General features: G+C 40.5%; 1 protein-coding gene across 1 annotated transcript in view; it reads right to left on the bottom strand.

Annotated features, from left to right (window-relative positions):
• Positions 1–21,512, bottom strand: part of DNAH5 (dynein axonemal heavy chain 5) — a 1,226,896-nt gene that overhangs the window by 774,227 nt on the left and 431,157 nt on the right. The window contains exon 15 of the mRNA XM_044065791.1: positions 7,890–8,020. Within this exon, the coding sequence (XP_043921726.1) occupies positions 7,890–8,020 (131 nt within the window). The remainder of the gene's footprint in view (positions 1–7,889; positions 8,021–21,512) is intronic.

The following is a 21,512-nucleotide window of genomic DNA, read 5'->3' as shown; positions in this document are numbered from 1 at the left end:
CCTTAGTAGCATGTGGGAAGAAGCATGCACATTCAACAGGAAGGGTACAAGAGACTTTACGGTGATGTTGGTGCTCCCACCAGATACTGGCCAGAAAGCCAGTGAGCGAGTAAACCCCATCCATGGCTTTCTGGATAACCCCCAACAGTCAGTTCTTCTTTTTGTGCTGCAGATACCTAGTAAGCGCAAGGCAATGAACAGGCTCTAGAGTAATGGGGAGGCTTAATACTCAGCATGCATGGAGGTAAAAAGCAAAAAAAAAACAAAAAAAAAAAAACAATTTAAATATTTCTGCATAGATACACACACACACACACACACACACACACACACCTACACCTGCCTTTGTGACACTCCATCAACATGTCACAAAATCCATCCTCATAGCATCAGACATCTAACTGATTGAAACACAAATTACTGACTACACAACAAAAGAAGAAGTTATGTACTCACCATAACGTTCCATGTTTGTTGTCCATAATCTCTCCTTCATTCTTGCTGGTTGGGTTTGGAACCGAGCATCAGTTTTGACTCGGCCTAATACTAAAGTTCGACAGCTTCCACTGGCTCGAGACTGTACCATATCCCAGATCTTGTTTGCAAAATAGTAACACATTTGAAAATATATACAAAATCCCAATGGTAATAGTTATGACCTATGCCTCAAGAGGCAAGAAGGGAAGCAGAGAACACAATTTACCACCAATAGAAATTTCCTCTTGATCCTCCAGGAGCGAAGGTTGGGGGAAGGAGGGTGGGATGCAAGAAAGAAGGAGACATTATGGACAACAAACATGGAATGTTATGGTGAGTACATAACTTCTTAATGTTATGTTGTCCTATCTCACCTTCATTCTTGCTGGTTGGGACAGCGTCCCCAGCACCTTCTTTCTTGGGTGGCTCAAGGAAATAAACTCTTCAGAACAGTGGAACCAAAGTAAGCCCTGTTCCGAGAGGACACATCTACTTTGCAATGAGTGATAAAGGTATGAGGTTTGACCCATGTGGCTGCAGCACAGATTGAATCCATAGGCAATCTGGCCTGAAAGGCGGCTGAAGTTGACATAGCTCTTGTTGAGTGGCTTCTTATCTTTCCTGACAGTTGTTTATGTTGAGAATTATATGCGTGGGTAATAGCGTCGGTAAGCCATTTTGACAAGGTAACTTTTGATATTGGTGCACCTTTTCTGTTATCTGAGAAGGAAATTAATAATTGGTCAGATTTTCTAAATTCCTTTGCTCTATGCAAGTAGAAGCATAACTGTCTGTGGACATCCAATTAACATAGCAAATGTTCTGCCTTGTTGCTCTAGTTTGAAAAGAAAACAGGCAGGTCAATGGATTGATTTAAGTTGATTTCAGAACATACTTTGGGAAGGAACAAAGGATTTGTTCTAAGAGAGAATCTGTCTTTGTGAAAAACAAAGTAGGGTGGACATATGGACAGAGCTTGAAGTTCTGAAACCCTCCTAGCTGAAGTAATTGCTACCAGAAAAGTTGTTTTCCAGGTTAGAAATTTTAATTGGCAAGAGGAAGCTAGTTCGTATGGTAGGAGAATCAGAGTAGACAGTACCAAATTGAGTTCCGGTCCCAAGGAGTTGGTGGCTCCCTTTTTGGAGGCCTTAGTAAGAATGTACCTCTCAGGAAAGCTTTGCATAATCTGTGAGACATTATTTTTGATCCCATGTCTCCTGTGTGGTAGTTAGATATGGTGGCTAATTGTACTTGTATGGTAGCTGCTGCTGCACCTTCAATGGAAATTTCTGCTAAGAAATCTAAAATTGTACTCATGGGGGCTGTGAAGGGGTCTATGTGATTCTTAGAAGCCCAACAAGAAAAACTTTTCCATTTGCTAGTATAAAGCTTTTTAGTTGTTGTCTTATGAGCTGAAATTAGAATACGTCTCACTGCAGGGATATGTCTGGAAGCCTGGCTAAGACTGGAAGTGGAGCAGCCAAGCTGTCAGTTTGAGGGTTTGGATAAAGGGATGGAGGGATGGAGCATTCCTAACTGATGAGTCAGAAGATCTGGTACCAGGTCCAGAATTCATGGCTCTTCTCGAAGATGGGGCCATAGGAAAGGAAACCAGATCTGACGAGGCCAGTATGGAGCGATGAGTATTAACCTGCAACTAAATGAGTTGGCTTTCTGTAGAACTTTGGGGATTAAAGAGAATGGGGGAAAGGCATAAAAGAGTCCTAGGGGCCAGTCGTGAATGAGAACATCCCTTGTTGACTCCCCCGGCAGGGGGATTAGTGCAAGGTGGCTGCTGCATTTGGTGTTCATGGATGTGGCAAACAGGTTGCAGCAAGGCTGACCCCGCTTGTGAAAAATCTGGTTCACAATTTCCTGTTTTAGGGACCACTTGTGAGGCATTAAAATTGCTCTGCTCAATTTGTCCCCTATCATGTTGGATTTCCCCAGAATATGTGCTGCAATCAGAAAACATTGAGAAGAGACTATCCACTGCCATACTCTTTGAGCCTCTCAACACAGGAGATAGGATCTGGTTCTACCTCGTTTGTTGATATACCACACCACTGACATATTGTTTGTCAGTATTACAATCGTACCTGGTGGAAGAGAGTTCTGGAATGCCTGCAATGCCAGAAGCACCACTCTCAGAACACTGATGTGCAAGTGGGGACTTTCCCAGATAATGTCCCCCCACCCTATCTGGGAAGCATCCGTGGTCACTGTGGCTATTGGGGGAGTGTGAATGGCCTGCCTAGAGTTACCTGTGTGGAATGAAGTCATCAATGTAGGTCTTTCTTGTAGGAGTCTGTAATGAAGATCTTGTGGGACATGGGTAACTCCTGCATGGACCATTGAGTGAAGAGAAGCCACTGTAGGACTCTCATATGCAGACGTGCCAGAGGTACTAATGTTATAGCAGCTGCCATAGTGGCCAAGACCTTCAGAACCAACTTTGCCTGTACTTTCTTTTTTGAGAGCAAGGTGGACACTTGATGTCGCATTGTCTGTACCCTGTCATGAGGCAGTTTTGCTACCATGTCTTTTGTGTTTAAGTCTGCTCCTATAAGCATAATATGCTGTGATGGCAACAAGGCAGATTTTTTGAAATTTATGGTAATGCCCAGTTCCGAGCAAAGATGAACAGAGGTGTCTCTTGCCTTGGTTAGCAGATGCTCGGTGGTGGCGGTCAGGTGCCAGTCGTCTGAGTATGGCAACACCTGGAATCCTAGACACCTCAGGAGAGCCGTGACTATTGGCATGCATTTGGTAAACACTGTGGGGGCTGTAGTGAGACCAAAAGGCAGAGCTCGAAATTGGTAATGACTGGATCCCAGATGGAAGCGTAGATGTCTCCTGGATCGCCTGTCCATTTTTATATGGTAGCACGCATCCTGAAGATCGATTGAGCACATCCAATTGTCTTTTCTCAAAAAGGGAAGTATAGACTGCAGTGTCACCATCCGGAACTTTGATTTTTTTTTACGGACTTGTTCAGCCTGCTGAGATCCAAGATGGGTCTGCAGTCCCCTGTTTTTTTTTGAACTAAAAAGAACCTTGAGTAACTTCCTGATCCAGTTTGGTCTGCAGGGATTTCTTGGATGACTTTTTCTTAGCAACTTTTGTATCGCTAGAGTTGCTTGATCCCTTTGACAGGGCGGAATGTCTGGGACTGATATTGTTTTTGGGGGTGGGGTGGAGAAGGTTATGTTGCATTCCCTGGATATTATTGACTGTACCCATTTGTCTTGAGTGATATTTAGCCAGGCTTTTGGGTAAAGTGATATTCTGCCCCCAATTGCCTCCAGAGGTGGACAGGCAGGCCTCCTTTCAGGAGTGCTGGAAGGGTCTGCCAGAGAACGTATCTCTGTTGCCCTGATTTTGCAGAGCCCCTCTGCTGTGAGGTCGATGTCTTCCATAGTTATTTTCCCCTCTGCCTCTGGGGGAAGATTCACCATGTGCATCAGGCAAAGCTCTTTGAGATTTACGGAACCATATTTTCCAGCCCTTCTGACTTTTGGGGTAAGGCCTGATAGGGAGGGAAAAATGTACTACCACGGCAGACAGAGTCTCGCCTTCTTGTTTGCACCTGGTCAGAGTCTCTAACATTTGGCTCGAACATGGACAAGCCCTCAATAGGGGCATTAGTGAAGGAAGACTTGAAGGGCTCAGCAAACTCGCAAAGGCGCATCCAGGAATGCAATTCCTGTACCAGCTGCCTTAATCACACCATGGGCTACATAAGAAAGGAGCCACATAGAGGGGTTGACTAGTAAATTTAAGGTAGCAAGCTGGGCAGTCACCTTGTCTGAAATCCCTCCAGCTGTGGAACCTTGGAGGGCATCACCTAGCTCCTTTAGGAGATCCCTCTGATTCTGGTAAAATGGGTCAAATAGTTCAGCAACCTGAGTGTAAAAGCCGCTGACGAGAACGTACGCTTCCCATACCTGTCCATCATTCGAGACTCCTTATTCGGTGGATGGACAGATGAAGAAGTATCAGCTAACTCCTTTTTGGTGGCCACTGTCACGACCATAGCATCTACTGGGACATCTTTGCTTAAAAAGTCTTTGTCTGACGGAGCTGTTATAAATTTGTTGGGGCTCCTTGGAACAGGTTCCATGGATTCTGGAGAGCCCCATGCCTTTAAACTAATAAAGGTGAGGAGCTGGTTGAATGATGGAGACACCCAAGAGGTGGAGGGTTGAGACCGAAATGCCTCCAGGTATAAGGATTCATCTTCAGAAGGGGTGAGGGTCTTCTAGCCACCTCTCTGCTTCAGGATCTCTAGGATGTTTGAGAAGGACATATCCTCAGAGAACCTTCTGAATCAACCAAGTCCGTATCTGAAGTGACAGACTCCTCAGGGGAGTCTAGATGTTTCCTCTTACATATTCTCTTCACAGGAACCTCCCCAGAGGGATTCTCTGGGGAGGTTTCAGAAGAGAGGGAATCACCCACGTCCTGGGGCATCGGTTCTCTACGCCTGGGGGGAGGGATGGTAGAGAGGCAGACATTGGCACTTTAGGGGGAAGAGTGCTTAGATCCGAGAGTGAAGCCATCAAGGGTGGCAGCACACTCCTCATCACCTTGACAGCACCATGACCCGGGTTTGAGGAAGCCGCTGGATCCAAAGTCCCAGGAAACTCCTCTCGCACCAAGGAGGTGGGCTCAGAGGCTGATGTAGGTGCCAAGGTCACCCGCGTCAATGTCCTGAGAGGTAGATTCGGATCAGAAAAGGGTCCGATCTGTCTCTCCTCCCCAGACCTGATGGGGGTGCATCAGCTCCCAAACCCTTTGACCGAAGATGGTACCGAAGAGGTTGGAGGAAAAGTCGGGACCAAAAACCCTGGGGTGAGTCTTGGACCCGACGGTTCCACCACAAACACATCCAAGCACTCCAACTCTGAAACCATTTGGGTCAGAGGAGGAATAGAAGAAGGGGCAGTAGCAGAAGTAGGTCGCAATTCCTTCTGAACTGGACTCAAAAGGATCTTGGCTAGAGCCTGAGTCCAAAGCAACCTCCACCCACTCCACGTCATCATCCGATAGACTTCTGGATAATTGGGAGGATGGTGCCGAGGATTTACACTGCCAGCCACAGACTGTGAAACAGATGACTGAGGAACTGAGGAGACCAGCTCTGTATATGGCTCCTAGTCAGTTCTGACAAAACTGGTGGAACTGAAGAGGTTGTCTTTTCAGGCCCAAAAGTCATATCCTTAGATAGCTTTTTAGCCAGCTCAAATGCCGAAGAAGAAGCTATTTTTGTTGACTTGTCAGACTTTGGGGATTGAGATGATTTAGAAGAGGTCTGCTTCCCTTCTTGTGTCTCAGTAAAAGAACCAATCCCTTGATCATGAGTTTATTTCTACATTCCTGCAGTACCCTAGAATTGAACCCATGATAAATGGAACATGAGTCTTGAAGGTGTACCACACCTAAACAGTAGACACAACTAATGTGCCTGTCGGTTAAGGGCATTTTCTGAGAACAGGAGTCGCACTTTTTGAAGCCTGACTGCTTCACTTCTTTTCCTTCCTTCGACATAGTGAAAAAAAACACAGCAACAACAATAAATACTGCCCAGGAAACTAAGTTAAAGATAGAGATAACAAGCCTAGCAAAAAACTATCATGCTATCAAACACACCACATTATGACAAAGGTAATTATATAACTGTTACTCTACTTTTTATTTTATGTTTTATGTAAGGGGAGAGAAAGGGGCTAGAGGAGAGGTCTCTAACTAAAACGACAATCTCCTCTAGCCAGAGGAGACATCCCTAACTTAAATGATGAAACCTCTTAGGAAGGGATAGAATTAGAAGGAAAGAGTTGCCCTCTAATTTAGAGGGGCTCAATAACGGACAGAAAAAAGAGAGAAAGATAAACCCTCTAACTTAAACTGGTTCTTTAAAGGTAAAGTAAAGTTTTAAAAGATGGGAAAGGGAGTTGTAGGCCTAACGATATCGACGGCCAAAAAAACACCCTTGCCCTGATGCCACCAGTAAAAACAGGTTCAGACATATGCCGCAACAAAGCATACATACACCATTAAATCTATTAACTAACATTATTTCTAACCCACAATCACTCACACAAAAACTAAATCTAGCCTCTTACCTAACTCTAATCTGCAAACACTCATTCAAACACTAAATATATCCTCTTCAGTAACCTTTACTGTAATTCTAACCTGGAAACATTTGCATACACACACACACACACACACACACACACACACACACACACACACACACACACACACACACACACACACACACACATACCAAATAAAAAACCCACTTATTTATCACAACGAAAACAAATGTTCGATAAACTAAACATTCTAACTAACCCAGCAGTCTATTCTGTCATGGAAAAGAATGCACAACAGAATTCATATATATATATATATATATATATATATATATATATATATATATATATATGTAGATATATATATATATATATGTAGATATATATATATATATATGTAGATATATATATATATATATATATATATATATATACATACATACATACATATACATACATACATACATACACACACACATACAACCATATAGGGGTCTATGTCAGAAGATATGCAAACCAAAATTTCGAACTTCATTAATTCAAAACTTACAATGCTGTTATGGCTTGTTTCCTGAGTGCTGGTATTTCTTGGGATTGGCTGTTTGTCCTTCCTCCAATGTGGTGTAATCTCGTAGTTGGTATATTTAATATGCAGGGGATGTCAGGGGTGCAGCAGGGGTTGCCCCCTGCAAAAAAAAGTGTGTTTTGCTTTAACTTCATTTAAGGGATAAAGAAATTTCAACATTGTAAGTTTCAAACTAATGACGTTCAAGATTTTGGTCTCTAGATCTTCTAATATAGTCCAATATATATATATATATATATATATATATATATATATATATATATATATATATATATATATGGGTTTGACATGAGATCTAAAAGACAAAATATCTAAACACAACCGATCAAACACAACTGGTGTAAAACACACTTCATCCTAATGCATCATAACACAAAAAAACAAAAAAGTTTTTTTTTTTTTTTTTTTTTGCAGGGAGGAAAGTCTTTCTGCTTCCCCCTACTCCCCCAACTTATACATAACAACTCTACGGTTGATCTACGGTGGAAGAAAATAAAAAATAAATAAAAAAAACACGGGAGTACACCACCAGCTAGCACAATTCATCATACTGTAATAAAGCAAACTGCAATACTAATCATACATTTTTTAAGAAAACTCATACCAGTGAACAAACAATCAAAAAATGCCTTTATTGTCAGAGTTATAACAAAGTTAGGACAAATTTATATTCCAAAGTTTCTACACAGCATGAAGCAAAAGCAAAAATACAATTAGAAGTTCACCTTGTTAATGTGATCTGAAAAGTTGTGTAGCCAGCAATGAAAGATGCAAGTCTTGTTAGACTTTGCTTCCCAGATCCACCTACACCAACCAGAAGTGCATTACCACGAGGAGTCCGTATAATACGAGAAACCTGCCAATGAATAAAAGCTGTAACTATGAGTATATCAACTGTTTAAGAAATGCGCATTATCATAATAACTTAAAATATTGCCATGGTAAATGCCTGCATACAAATGCAGTTTGGTGAGAAATTATTAGTTTGATCAAACCAACTTTTATCTCCAGTGCATGAGCGCCAATTCAATTTAACTAAATGTATGTGCAAAAGAGTTCTAAGACTGAAAGAATAGACTTACATTTTGCTTACTAGGATTGAAATGGCAAAGTTAGCCATATCCATAGGACCTGTATTGTAATGCATCATGAAAGTAAAATCATAAATGTGATTTCTGTAACAAGCTAGTAAGAATGAAGGTCTGGCTAGCAGTCTATAATGTAAAGCTCTAAATTACATGGGAAACCAGTGCAATTTGTGATAAGACTTTTAAAGAAAAAATATTCCTGATTTGTATACATGCTTCTCAAGGTAGGGGTTGCTCTAGTCTTTGGTCAGCAATACACTATGCACTGTACTGATAGGGTCACCTATACAGTCTGTAGTGTATCTGCTAGACGCAATCAGCTCTAAATAAAAATGAGAGAGAACTTCATTTTAAAATTGCTGCTACAAGCAGAAATATGCTTTTAGCCTTGACTCTCAGCTAACATACAGATATTATATGCCATACTTGTGTCTTTCGGCTTTTCCCGGTTAGGGGTCGCCACAGCGGAACTCTGGTCCGCTAATGATTGGCAGTAGATTTTTACATGCCGAGTTGCCAGCCCTGACGCACAACCTTCAACGAAGGTACGCCCATTCACGCATGTCTCCACACAGAAGACACTTTAGCTGAGAATCGAACAGGACGTCTTAATGTGAGGCGACAACGCTACTGCAGCACCACCACCGCAGTATAATTCAAAACTCTTTTGGCTTTTCCCGGTTAGGGGTCGCCACAGCAGAACTCCGGTCCGCTAATGATTGGCAGTTGATTTTTATGTGCCAAGTTGCCAGCCCTGACGCATAACCTTCAACGAAGGTACGCCCATTCACGTTTGTCTCCAGACAGTAGACGCTCTAGCTGAGAATCGAACAGGACAACGTCTTACTGTGAGGCGACAAATATGCCATACTAAATTATGTAAAATGAAACTTGTACACTTACCATAAAAAAGAAAATGAAAGTTATCCACTTACCATAACAATACATCTCTGTGTTACCTGCTTCCATCCTTCCTCAATGGTTGGGATATCAGATCCAACTATGATCTCACTTTGGCCACTTAACAGACTTTGGATCCAAAGCCTAGGCTTCTCCCCTTACTCATGATCCCCTTTAAGTAGTAAGTTACCTCAAATCGACTTTGTCCATACCTTACAATAACATTGCTATATCTTCCTAATAAAATCAAACACATCACAGATGTAGCATTGCTTACTGACCCAGAGCTTAAAGATTACATGAACAAGTCATACGGATTTACATACATTCCAAGTGTGCAAAGTCCAGAGCCATAGCACCACTGAAAAGCAAAAGGGCTTTATTTAAAAAACCTGGTAAACACTTTCTAAACATAAACAGACTTCTTCAGAGCCTCATGAAACCAAATAAGAAGGTTTATAGGAAAGATTGTACAAGTCCAATATTCTCCTAGCAGAGGTGACTGCAACCAAAAACAAGGTCTTCCAAATCAGATATTTTAAGTCAACCTTAGCTGCAGGTCCAAAAGGGGAACTGGTTAAGACCTGTAAAAAAAGAGTAATATCCCAAGGGGGAACAGATCCCTAAGGGGGGGAAGGAAGGTACCCCTTAGTAAGGCCTTGGACAGTTAGTCTGAGGGAAGTGATGGGCAATTGATTTTCTCCTGTGTGCAAACTGGAAACAGCGGTTAGTTGTAACTTGACAGTAGACTAGCAAACCCCACTGTGGAAAAGAGAAGCCAAGAAGTCTAAGAATGCCAGGACAGGGGAAGAAATTCCTACAGGATGCCCAAATTGAAAATCTCTTCCATTTATTACTACAAACCTTCCTGATAGAGGGCTTTTGTGCAGAGGTCAAAATGTAAATGACTTGGGACAAAAGCCTTGACTGTTTAACCATGATTGGAACTGCAGAAATCATGCAGTTAACCTGAAGGCTTTTATGTCTGGGTGAAGCATCCCAGAGGGGTGAGAGAGAAGATCTGGAGAGAGGTCTAGTAACCAAGAGAGGTGAATCAGATGAAACCAGAGGTAGGGAAGCCACACCTGTCGAGGCCAAAAAAGGAACAATGCTCCACACTGCTTTCTACATAACCCTCTGAATGACAGGAGTAGGAAGATAGCAATAAAGGAGACCGGGGGGGGGGGGGGCAAAGTGTGGGTCAGTGCAGCCCTCTGGACTCCCTACCTTGGGGAATTAGGGCAAAGTACCTGCTGCATTTGGCACTAGTAGAAGAAGCAAAGAGATCACAATGCAGTCATCCCTAGTGGCTGAAAATCTGATCTGCCACTATCCAATTGAGGGACCACTCCTGATGGAGGATAGACCTACTCAACTTGTTTGTTAGAACACCCCCAGGATTTTGCTGAATGACACATCCTCAGCATGGCGAGTGGTATCAGGGGACCCCCTCATGTTATCAAAGTCAATATCTTTAAAGACTCGTGGGTGGATTCATTTGCATGAATACTTGTGCAGAACCTGCACAGTGGGGCATTCTGGGGAGGACTCAGAAGTTGAAGAGGAGTCCTTAGTGCAGACAGACTCAAGACTTTGAGGGGCTGGTTGTCCCAATAGGACAGAAAGTGTAGAATCAGGACCAAGGGAACTCCTGTGAGGTATAGATACAAGCGGGAAAGGGAAGGCCATTCCTTAGATTGAGAGAGCACCCTCTCAAACTTCAAAAACAGAAGCCTAGATGCAGCATCTAACACGAATTGGTCCTGATGACCTGTTCAACTTGGCTCAGAAGCTGATGGTAGAGCCATAGCTGAGCTGTTTAGCACTAGGAGTCTGTGGGGGAGGGACAGTTCTGAAAGCTTCATAGTCAAGCCAAGCCCCCAGGGTCCAACACAGACATCTCAGCTCCAAGATCCATCAGAATCTAAGCCAGTCAATGATGATTAGATCAGACCTACAGGTGGAGTCAGTGAAGGCAAAGTTTTTGGATGACACAGACAACCCCTGGAAAATGCCCAGATTCAAAAGCTCCAAGTCCAAAGGTTGTATCGGGGAAGGAGCAATTATATGATGAGGGGATGCTCCCAGGCCTACGGCACCAACTGGCACCAGAGCTGGGAGAGGTTCCAACTGGATTTGAGTCCTGAGGAACTTCCTCATCATTCTATCTTTGTCTACCTCGAAAAGGCTCCCTAAGGACTGCACAGACTGGAGAATGAAGCAGTGGAAGAGGGTCTGGATGTGCGATGGAAGGGTCCTTCCTGGTGGAAAGGGGATCAAAGTCTCAGTGAGACTGGCTCAAGGAAGAAGCTCTTTTCCGGCAAAGGAGGAGTGCTAGATCCAAGAAAGATACATTTTAGGAAGCTTATGGTCCATACCTGAGGAAACTGAATGGCCCAGTGATCTCTTTTTAGACTGCCTTGTCATTTCTTTCTGTTTTTATTTTGGCTTGTCTAGACTCTTCTCACCCTTGACTTTTTCAAAGAAAGGGAGACAGCAGAGTGTGGAAGGGAAACTTCTCCCACAGTGGCAGGGAGAAGTCCCTTAATGACTAACTTATTATTCCTTTTTTCCAAGGGCCAGGAGTCAAAAACTGTACAAAAAGAGCATAGTCACGAAGCATACTTGGCATGCGCATCAGAATTAAGAATCTTATGGTCAAAGGCCACACATTTTTTGAAGCCAGAAGACTTTTCTTCTATGTTGTTGAAAAGAAGTTAAAACACCACAGAAGTAACCAACACAGAGTAAAACTACATGACTAATAAACTACTCCCACTAAGACACTAAGCTAAGCAATGAAATGATAAACTAGCCAAAACGTTCTAGGGAAACCCAAGAGAAAAAAGAAACAGGTGCCCAGAAGGTGACACTCAATTTCTAAGCTTTTTTTTTAAATAAGTAAATAAAAAAGGTAAGAACAGCAAACACTATTGGAAGAGGATAAGCCTCACAAATATCAAAAAATATCAAAAATATTTATCACTTAGCTGAGAAAACAGCCTGAGTGATGGAGATTGCATCTGATGCAAATGAGCAGCAAATGAGATCTTAGGTAACTTACTAGTTATATAGGAATGGTGGGTAAGGGGAGAAGTCTGTGGCTGAAGTAAGATCCTGGTAGGATCCTATAACTCAGCTGTTGAGGAATGGAAGGAAGAGACATCATTACATCTGCTCTTACAAAAAGGCCTGGTTTTGGTAACCTAAGGGCTGATTAAATAGACATCAAAACTTCCAGCAAACAAATCTTTTACAGACTGCCTGGAACCCTCACCCTTCCCATCTTGCATCACTCAGTCTCATTTATTCTCATATTCTTTAGTTCTTCTTCTAATAACATGGAGCTCGGGGAAATAAAAGAAAATACCAGACAATAACTGTCATAGCTAGGGAATGGAAGTTAATGAAGATTGGCTGCCTTCTTGCAAACCTAAACTACCATTATGGCACATACAGAAGTTTCATATCTGATAAGAAGAGGTTCATCTTTGGTAATTTCTAATTTCAAGTGCACAGTCCCTAGCTAATCCTCCTGAGTGGCCATCATCATCATTGAAATATACCACAGATGACAGATCTCTGAAGGAACACCTAGATCTCAAGATGCATTAAAACTTACCTTATCTTCAGCTTACACCTTGCTACATTGCAAATATGTGAGTACTGTGTAGTTCTCATTCTGCAACCATGTGTTTTGATTTACAGTCACTGCATTATTGTTCTCAACTGTAAACTTTGTACTATCCTTGTCTTCTCATTACTGCACTACTGAATTCCATCCATGATTCCGCATCACATCTGACTCCTAAAGAAAAAAGGACTGGAAATCTTCTTCTAGTTCCTACTTATCTAGTAAACCTCATGGATGGTGGATGCTATTCATGAGTCACACAAGTGAATTATTTTTTTTCATAGTCTGTTATAACTCATGCTGCAGTTGAAATGGGGAACCCACAATAGATCAATCAACTACTCCGGATTAACAAACATAAATATAAATATGGAAATAATTCCAGCTTATAGTGCCTTGCAAAGCTGTTCAACGAAGACCAGGTTGTGAAAGTGTTGACTTCCTATAATTTACTGTGACAGAAAAGATGAACTTAGAAACTTTCATACCAAATGTAGATTTAACAAAGGATAAAAACATACAAACAACTGGTCATCATTCTGAAAAGATTTAATTCTGCCCACATAAAATCTGATCTGTCTGAGGACTGAGGAAATCTAGAGAGAAAATATGGTTACAAAAGTTTAGGAGAAAAGATAGTTGGAACTATCATCAGTTTTAATTCTGTGGCAACTTGTGGCTTGAAGGATCAATCCATTCTGAGCGTCACCCTTTCTTTGTGAAAAATTAAATATGGACAGGAAGGACCTTTACCTCTGAAATCCTCCTAGTAGAAGTGATGATCTCTAGAAAGAGCAGCTTTCATAAAACAAACTCAAGTCTGCAGAACCAGGGGGTTTAAATAGTGGCAGAGCCACCTTTCTGAACATAAAGTTATGTTCCAAAAAGGGTTGGGATTTTGAGCAAAATGCTTAATACAAAAGGTACTATACAAGAAAACTTCACAGGCCTTAAGACAGGCAAAGCAAAATGTAGTGCAGACCAGACTGAAATAGCCAAATGAACTTTAATGTAGCAGCATCTTAGCCCATAGTCACAATGTTGGGCAGAGAGGCTAGGGCAGGGTAGAACTAAATGAAGGGCACCATCACTTTTAAATGCCCAAACAGAAAAAGGTCCACTGGTCCCAACAAGTCTTTTAAAGAGCTTCTGATAGTAGTCAATAACTGATGGAAATCACCTATCTGAAAAGACAAGTAGTTAGCTATGAAAAAGCCATGCAGTCTGCATTAGGGAATGGAGAGCTGACTGGGATTTGCCTTTAGATTTAGACAGCAACATTATGAAAGGTCACCGATATAATGGCTTCTGCAAAAGAAAAGATTCAACAGGGGAAATAAGGTTTGCCTTGACCAGAAGGGAGCTAAAAAGACACTGGCTTTGAGAACTGTGACATGATGAAACACATTAAAGGAAGCAACCAGAAACAATAAAGCAGTCTATCCCATAATCTGCAAACTTAAGAATCCCTGCACTGACCAACTGAAAAAGCATCAGGAAAAAGAAGATGGCGGACTTGAAAAATGTTAGAGGTGCAAAGAGACTGCGTACTGGAATGCCCCAGACATAAAATATCCTACTTGTCACTGATGGTTTCAGGGACCATTCATGAAGCATCAAGAGGTGGTAGATGACTCTTGTCTACCATAGAAATAACTTGGCTAATGATGTGGTTTTGCTATTAAATGCAGTGTTAGATGATGATGACAGTGCCATATTTTCATAGCCTTTTGAAGTGCAGGGTAGGAATTCATTAATACTCGCTCAGTTTATAAAAACAGCCCAGCTGAATGGACCGAGCCAGATAATCATGAAAGGCCAGCAAGGCAAAAAACTGCTCTCATCTCCAGAACATTTACGTGAAGATGAAACTCTTAAGGTGAATAGGCACCATAAACAGGCTAACAAACACAAAGTAAGTCTGTCTCTTTTAGTTCCTCTCTGCCAAAACAGATGGACTACATGGATCAAGGCATCTACATACAAGAATAGTCTGGCCTCCCTCAGTCCCTGGTGAGTTGTACTATGGGCATGTAGTTGGTGAACACCCCAGGGCAGAGGTAAGCTGTAAGGGTAGAGCACTGAAATGGTAATGACTGACTTCAACGCTGAAGTGCCGAAATATTCTAGATTCCTCAGCAATTTTGGATAAGAAGGTATATGTCTTGGAGGTCCAAAGAGTACACCTAGTCTTTTCAAATTCACAAAAAAGGGGAGACTGAATGGTGACCATTCAAATGGTTTATTCTGTAATAAAGATGTTTAGGCCATTCAAAGCCAAGATGGAATAAGCCAGATTTTTTTTCTTTGATACCCTAATGTTTTGGGAAGAATATCCTACACCTTTCAGGACTAGTGGGAACTTCTGAATGGCTCTTTTCCTTAGCAGTTTTAATACTGGTTCCTTTGCTACTTGTTTTTTGATACAATGTGATATCTGATAAGAGTAATAAAGGAATTTGGAAAAGAGGAAGAAAGTGGACAGTATACCTTCTGGATATTATCTCCCTTACCCATATATCCCCAGAATCTTTGGCAATACTTCAGACAAGTGAAGACTTGACCCTAAACTGCCTGCAGAGTAGGGGTTAGGTAACAGCTCTGGACTGCTGCTGCTTACTGCATTGCTGATCATAGCTTCTTGCTGATCATCAAGAACACCAAGCTTTGGGGACTGTCTTTTTACAGCATTTTCCTTTCATTGGTATTGCCAATGTTGAATGCACACACAACCCACAAGCAGCACTGGGTTCTCCGCGTTCTGTTAAAAGAACTCTGGGGAGAATGGAACTTTACACACAGGGCAGTGACAGTTTTGTCCTGCTCTTCTTCATCTTTAAAATGCTGATTAACTGTGTAATCAAACAGGAGGGATCCAGTGAAGGGGAAATTCCAAATTGTTGAAGTAGTGTCTTCAGAAAAGTCTGTGAGATGAAACCAGGAGTACTGGTGCAAAGCAATGTCAGATCCTGCTGCTCTAGTTGCACCTTCTGCCATGTTATACAAAACAAGGACCATAAGACTGATTAAGTTTGAAGAAATAGTGGCCGGGGTCTTTAGGCTTGTTTTACTTTGGTCCATATAGTTTCCCCTAATGTGTGGTCATAGCCAGCATTGGGCACCTGGGAATCCTTTGGCAGGGGATCAACCAGATCTCTGTGTGGTCTCAGAAAAGCTGATGCTGTTAAAGAAGAAAAAAACATTTCCTTGCTCTCCAACTACCATGATTCTGATGTTGTTGTGTCCTTTGGCTTTTCTCGGTTAGGGGTCACCACAGCGGAACTCCGGTCCGCTAATGATTGGCAGTAGATTTTTACATGCCGAGTTGCCAGCCCTGATGCACAACCTTCAACAAAGGTATGCCCATTCACGCATGTCTCCACACAGAAGACGCTCTAGCTGAGAATCGAACAGAACAACTTCTTACTGTGAGGCGACAACTCTACCACAGCACCACCACCGCAGTATATAACTACCATGATTCTGATAAACTAAGTAACTCGAAAATAATGACTCCTTCCCCTAGCATAGTAACATAACATGGTCAACCACTCTGTGTCGTGATACTATGCAAGGTAAATATTCAGTTGATCTCACTGCAAATGCTAACGATCTTCAAAACAGTTTTTCACTTGCAGATATTTTCCAAAATACTGGTAGGACACTAGATTGTGGGCAGCAAACTCCTGAGCTTCTTTACTCGAGAATTCTAGACTAAGCCAAAAGTAATTGAGGAACAAAGTCACAAAATCAGTGACAGTTTTTAAATATTACTCAAATTCACTTAAAAAGTTAATAAATTTAATTGGCATTCATTTTTTGAACAACAAGAATAAAACTCGTAGTCTGGTATTTACCAACAAACAGTAATCTGTGACTTACCAGAAAATCAAAATGTTAGGAGGGACAAGGCAAAAATATAAGGCAAAACCAGGGATATTCTGCAAAATTATACATTTGAGAGGTATGTTGGTGGACAATGCTAACAGTATACACTGCCCAAAGAAACAATCCATTTTTTTCTTCTCGTTAAGTCTCACCTTTCACTTCCAAAATGTGGAATACGTACCTCTCAACTTCTTTGCTCAACAACTGGGGACAAAGCAAAAAAGTATGGGGACAAAGGCCCCAAATCAGGGGCAGTTTGCTTCTCATAACTCTCAACCTTTCATTTCCAAAATGTGGTATACATACCTCTCAATGTATTTGCTTAAGAACCAGGGACAAAGCCAAAAAATAACGGGGGACAAATGCTCCAAATCAAGGATGATTGTTAAATATAATTCAAATTCACTTAAAAAGTTAATAGAACAAGAGGTTTTGCATCAATGTACATTTTCTGAACAATAAGAAATATGAAACTCAATGTTTCTCATTACTGACAGGCTATAATCCTCAATGCTGTAACAGAAAAACATTTTACAAGGGAAAAATATGAGGTAAAATCAGGGATGTTCTACAAAATGAGGCATAGCAGATAGGCATGGTGGAATGCTACCTGTCATACCATGGAACAAATGAGCAAAATGTAGGGCACTTATTATCAACTTCCTAACAAGTTCAACAAAGAAACACAGAGTATTGTTAAAATGTGTTACTTTATACTGCACAGTACGGTTAAAATGTGTTACTTTACACTTGCAATAAGTTTGATGAACTGATATGTTTCAGTATTATTTACTATGGAAATTAAAATTCTTAATTATTATGGGACAGATCCTTTTAATGAAGATCATCATGGAACATGGACTTTTGAGACTCAAAATAAAGAACATTCTTCATAATGAAGTACAGTTGAGAAGTGTGATTTTTTTTGGCTGCAGATGTGAATATTTTATTTTATTTTATTTATTTTACATTTGTTGACCGGGCTAGTCTGGCTGGATAACAAGTCCATTTTCAGCAGAGGCCCGAGGAGAAAAGCTCCACTTTCTACTAGTACATTACATAACAAATATATTGCTAAAAAAAAATACAACTTAAGGATTAAACACTGCAAGAGAGATATTCAACAGTAATGTAACAAGTTTTCTCAAAAAAAAAAGAAAGGTACTGTTCTTCAATATATGATCACTCGTGGAATGCAATGACATCTTCATTTCACATTTGATTATTTGCATAGTGCTTTCATTGTCTTTGCTCTGTTTTAATAAGAACTTCATATTTTTTAGCAACACTAGGTAAATGTTGTTTTATTTTATTCAATTTCTAATTACTGTAGTTAAATGAAATGACAAATCACAAAGTTTGAAGGCTGTGTTACAAATCATTAGTGAGATGATGATTCCTGTGGCAGTTGAAGCGTTCCAGGTCAAACTAATATTTAAGGCTCTTCCCCACAAAAAAAAGCAAAAAAAAAAAAGATTTAACCTTACACAACACTTCCTTTTTAATACGACATGGAAACAAACAATTGAATAATAATTGTACTGTTGTTCCTTTCTTAATAAAAAAAAAAAATATATATATATATATATATATATATATATATATATATATATATATATAGCAAAAATGTGTTATTGCTGCCTACAGAAGCTGCTGCTGTCAAGCTTCATGATGCAGAGGCTAAGAGCCCTGCCTACAACCCCGGTGGTTGGGTTCAATTAGCTGCCCATGTACTGGAAGAAGAAGAGTAGTGTGACGAATGACAGGGCTGTGTCCACTTGCCTCTTTCAGGGTGAATGAATAAGGGTTGCATGCAGGGAAGGACTATAACTACCATGTTACTGGTGTATACCAGAGTGTACAGCAAAGTGTACCCCACATGGTAACGGATGCAGAACTATAAATGAGGGACATGCTACTGCAGAAGCAGAAAATGGTCACATAGTGTCCTAGTGAACACCCTTGGAGGGTGGGGTCCCAAGATAGGCACATTGATAGTCACATCCCCATCACAGGTGGTGGTATTCACCTCATAAGTCCAATTGCCTATAATAAGCCTGGTAATGGTACAGGTAGGCATGGCTGAGATCCACTTGCCCACAGTTGACGGCCTTTTTGGTTGTTAACTTGACCATCACCAGTGACAGTTGCAGGGGAATAAGTGGGCTAACAGCATGACCAAGGAGGAGAGAAAAATAAAAAAAGGAAGTGCTGCTACTAAACCTCAACTATAAACCTGACAAAGTACATCAGGTGAGGCTGGAATCCAGATTATTTTTTTTTTGTTCTGAAAGCCACTCTAGTTATTCTCCCAAATATTGTTATGGGGACATCAGATTCAGTATCTTCATTAATTCAGCAACTACCGTATTTCCCCGAAAATAAGACCAGGTCTTATACTCTTCCCCCACTGAAATACACATTAGGCCTTACTATCAGGGGATGCCTTATTTACCCCCCATACAACAATCTACATGTATTTGTTTATTCATGTACAAAAATTGACATTTATTCATGTACACAAATTGACATTTATTCATGTACATAAACTGACATTTATTTGGTACTTTTCCATTATTAGGCAACAGTTCTAGGTAATGCGTTAACACCTGTGTGAAAATTCTACATAAACAGTGCAACAAACATTTCAACTTCAGGATATCTACACCTTGGCTTTCACAGTACAATATTTCATGCTAAACAGAAAGTGCAAAAAAATGTCAATACATAGGCTCATAGGTTAGTACTAGGCTAACTGCCCTTGCAAGCCATTACAAGCCTAAACAATTATCCCTTGTGAGACTCAAACCCTGCACCTTGTGTTTGTAAGGCAAACACCTTAACCATTAGGCCACCCTCCCAACCCCTATATGTATTGGAGGAGGGTAATAAAACAGGTGAATAACTGTCACTTTTTGAGTGGTGATGCTTTCTTTATTCCTTACCCAAACTGAGAAAAAAAAGAGAAGAATGCTGGAAAGTCATAAAAATGAAGTCTGGGAACTAGTGGCCTTACTTTGTAATTACCAATTGATAATGAAACATTACTTTAATACAATAAAGTCAAAAACTGACAAGAGCTTGCTGGCAGCTGAAAGCAGAAGCAATCCATTCTGTTGCCCCGATAATGGAAAAGTTATTCAAATACAGTCATGTCACCTTCTTCTGGAACATTGCCATAAGTCTCCAACCCCCGAATTCCAGCCTGAATTTCTTGCGACTCCATGTCTTGTAGAACCATTGGCCCCAATCTGTCATGTCTAGCAACAGAGCACTCCTTAAATGAGCACTGCTTGTCCATGTAGCCTGTTCGTAGTGTATTGGCAACACAGCTGTCAGTGATTTTATCCCATGAATTCTTCACCCAAGTCACATCCACTTGCAGGCTAGGCTTCACAAAGTTTCCACGCTGATTTCTCTCCATTCTATTTTCAATGTAGTCATTGAGTTCTGATAGAGATTGTATACATTAAAATGCTTTCCCCAAAATTATACTATGTGAGCAGTAAAAGAAAATATGGCTTTGCTTTAACAGTTCATTTCTTGTAAATGTTCAGCTTAGATATTAATAGCATATAGCTGTGGGCTTACTGTAAAGGCATCCTGTTATAGAAAAAAGGAAGTTGACTTTCTTTAAGCTTTCAGATGCAGAAATAAATGAAATAAAATACAGACACTTCAAGTGACACAAAGATGATGTGCAGAGACTTTTTGTGAAGTCTTGCAAGATACAGCACCAAAGAAGGACATAAGAAAGTGTCCAGGCTAGAAATAACCATGGACTTTTTCATGACACAGGCAGAAACCAGAAGAACAAGTCACAAGGACATTAAAAATAACACTGGCTGAAAAATATATATAAACTGGATAGTATGTTTCACTCTTTGGTGACGTTTTTGGACTGAGTGTTCATCAGTCTATCTAGCTGTGTTATAATAGAATTGAAATAACTGACAGTATTAACTGTATGGCAAGAATTTGTACTAATACAAATAAATATTAACAGATAAAATAGTACAGTGTCTGTCTGTCAGCCTAGCTCTCTGCTAATAATATTTTACAGTGATAATAATATTTTACAATGGCGAGTCTAGCCCACTGGCCGTGAGCCTAGTTCACTGGCCACAACCTTTTTTTATCCATTACCAACGGTTAATTTTACATAAAGGCCTTAAAGGTTTCATGAGTTCAGCAGATTGACAGTTCCAGTGCATTAACAGATCGACAGTTCCAATACTTCATTGGTGGATATAGAGTGATGCCATAGAAGCTGTCCTGCGACGTTCCACCATCAATTTGTTCTTCTAAGTGACTTCAGCCTGATCACCTGTTTGTCATCTATTAAATTCTTCACAGTTATAACATGGATGCTAATACAGACAGTTAACTTTACAATGCCCGCATATTGTATATATAAATTTACAAGGTTTAAACCTTCTGTGTCAGACATGAAATGTAAATCTAAAATGTTTAATGTTTAATGTTCAAAATTTAAATAACAGTTGTGTTTGTAAATACATAAATGCCTATAAACCATACACAAAATGTACAGCAATTCATAAAGCCTGTTTTTTATGTGAAAGTAGCTTTCCAAGCTTGTCTATCTTGTCACAAAAGTCTAGTATGTAAGGCATACCATAAGATGTATCCTGTTCTGATAAACAAGCTGTTTCATTCTAGCATTGTTAGTTCTTCACATATACAATAGTTAAATGTACCTTCTGCAGTCACCTAAATCTCATACAGTACAAGTGTATGCAATTATTGTCAGTAATGTAATAGACTACATAAAAATTTTATTTATAGTAAATATTGCAAATGCACAAAAACAAGGAAGT

Source organism: Protopterus annectens, chromosome 3.part0 (assembly GCF_019279795.1).
Source record: "Protopterus annectens isolate FY-2018-M chromosome 3.part0, PAN1.0, whole genome shotgun sequence".
Taxonomy (NCBI): Eukaryota; Metazoa; Chordata; order Ceratodontiformes; family Protopteridae; genus Protopterus; species Protopterus annectens.
This window is presented reverse-complemented; position numbering and strand designations above follow the sequence as displayed.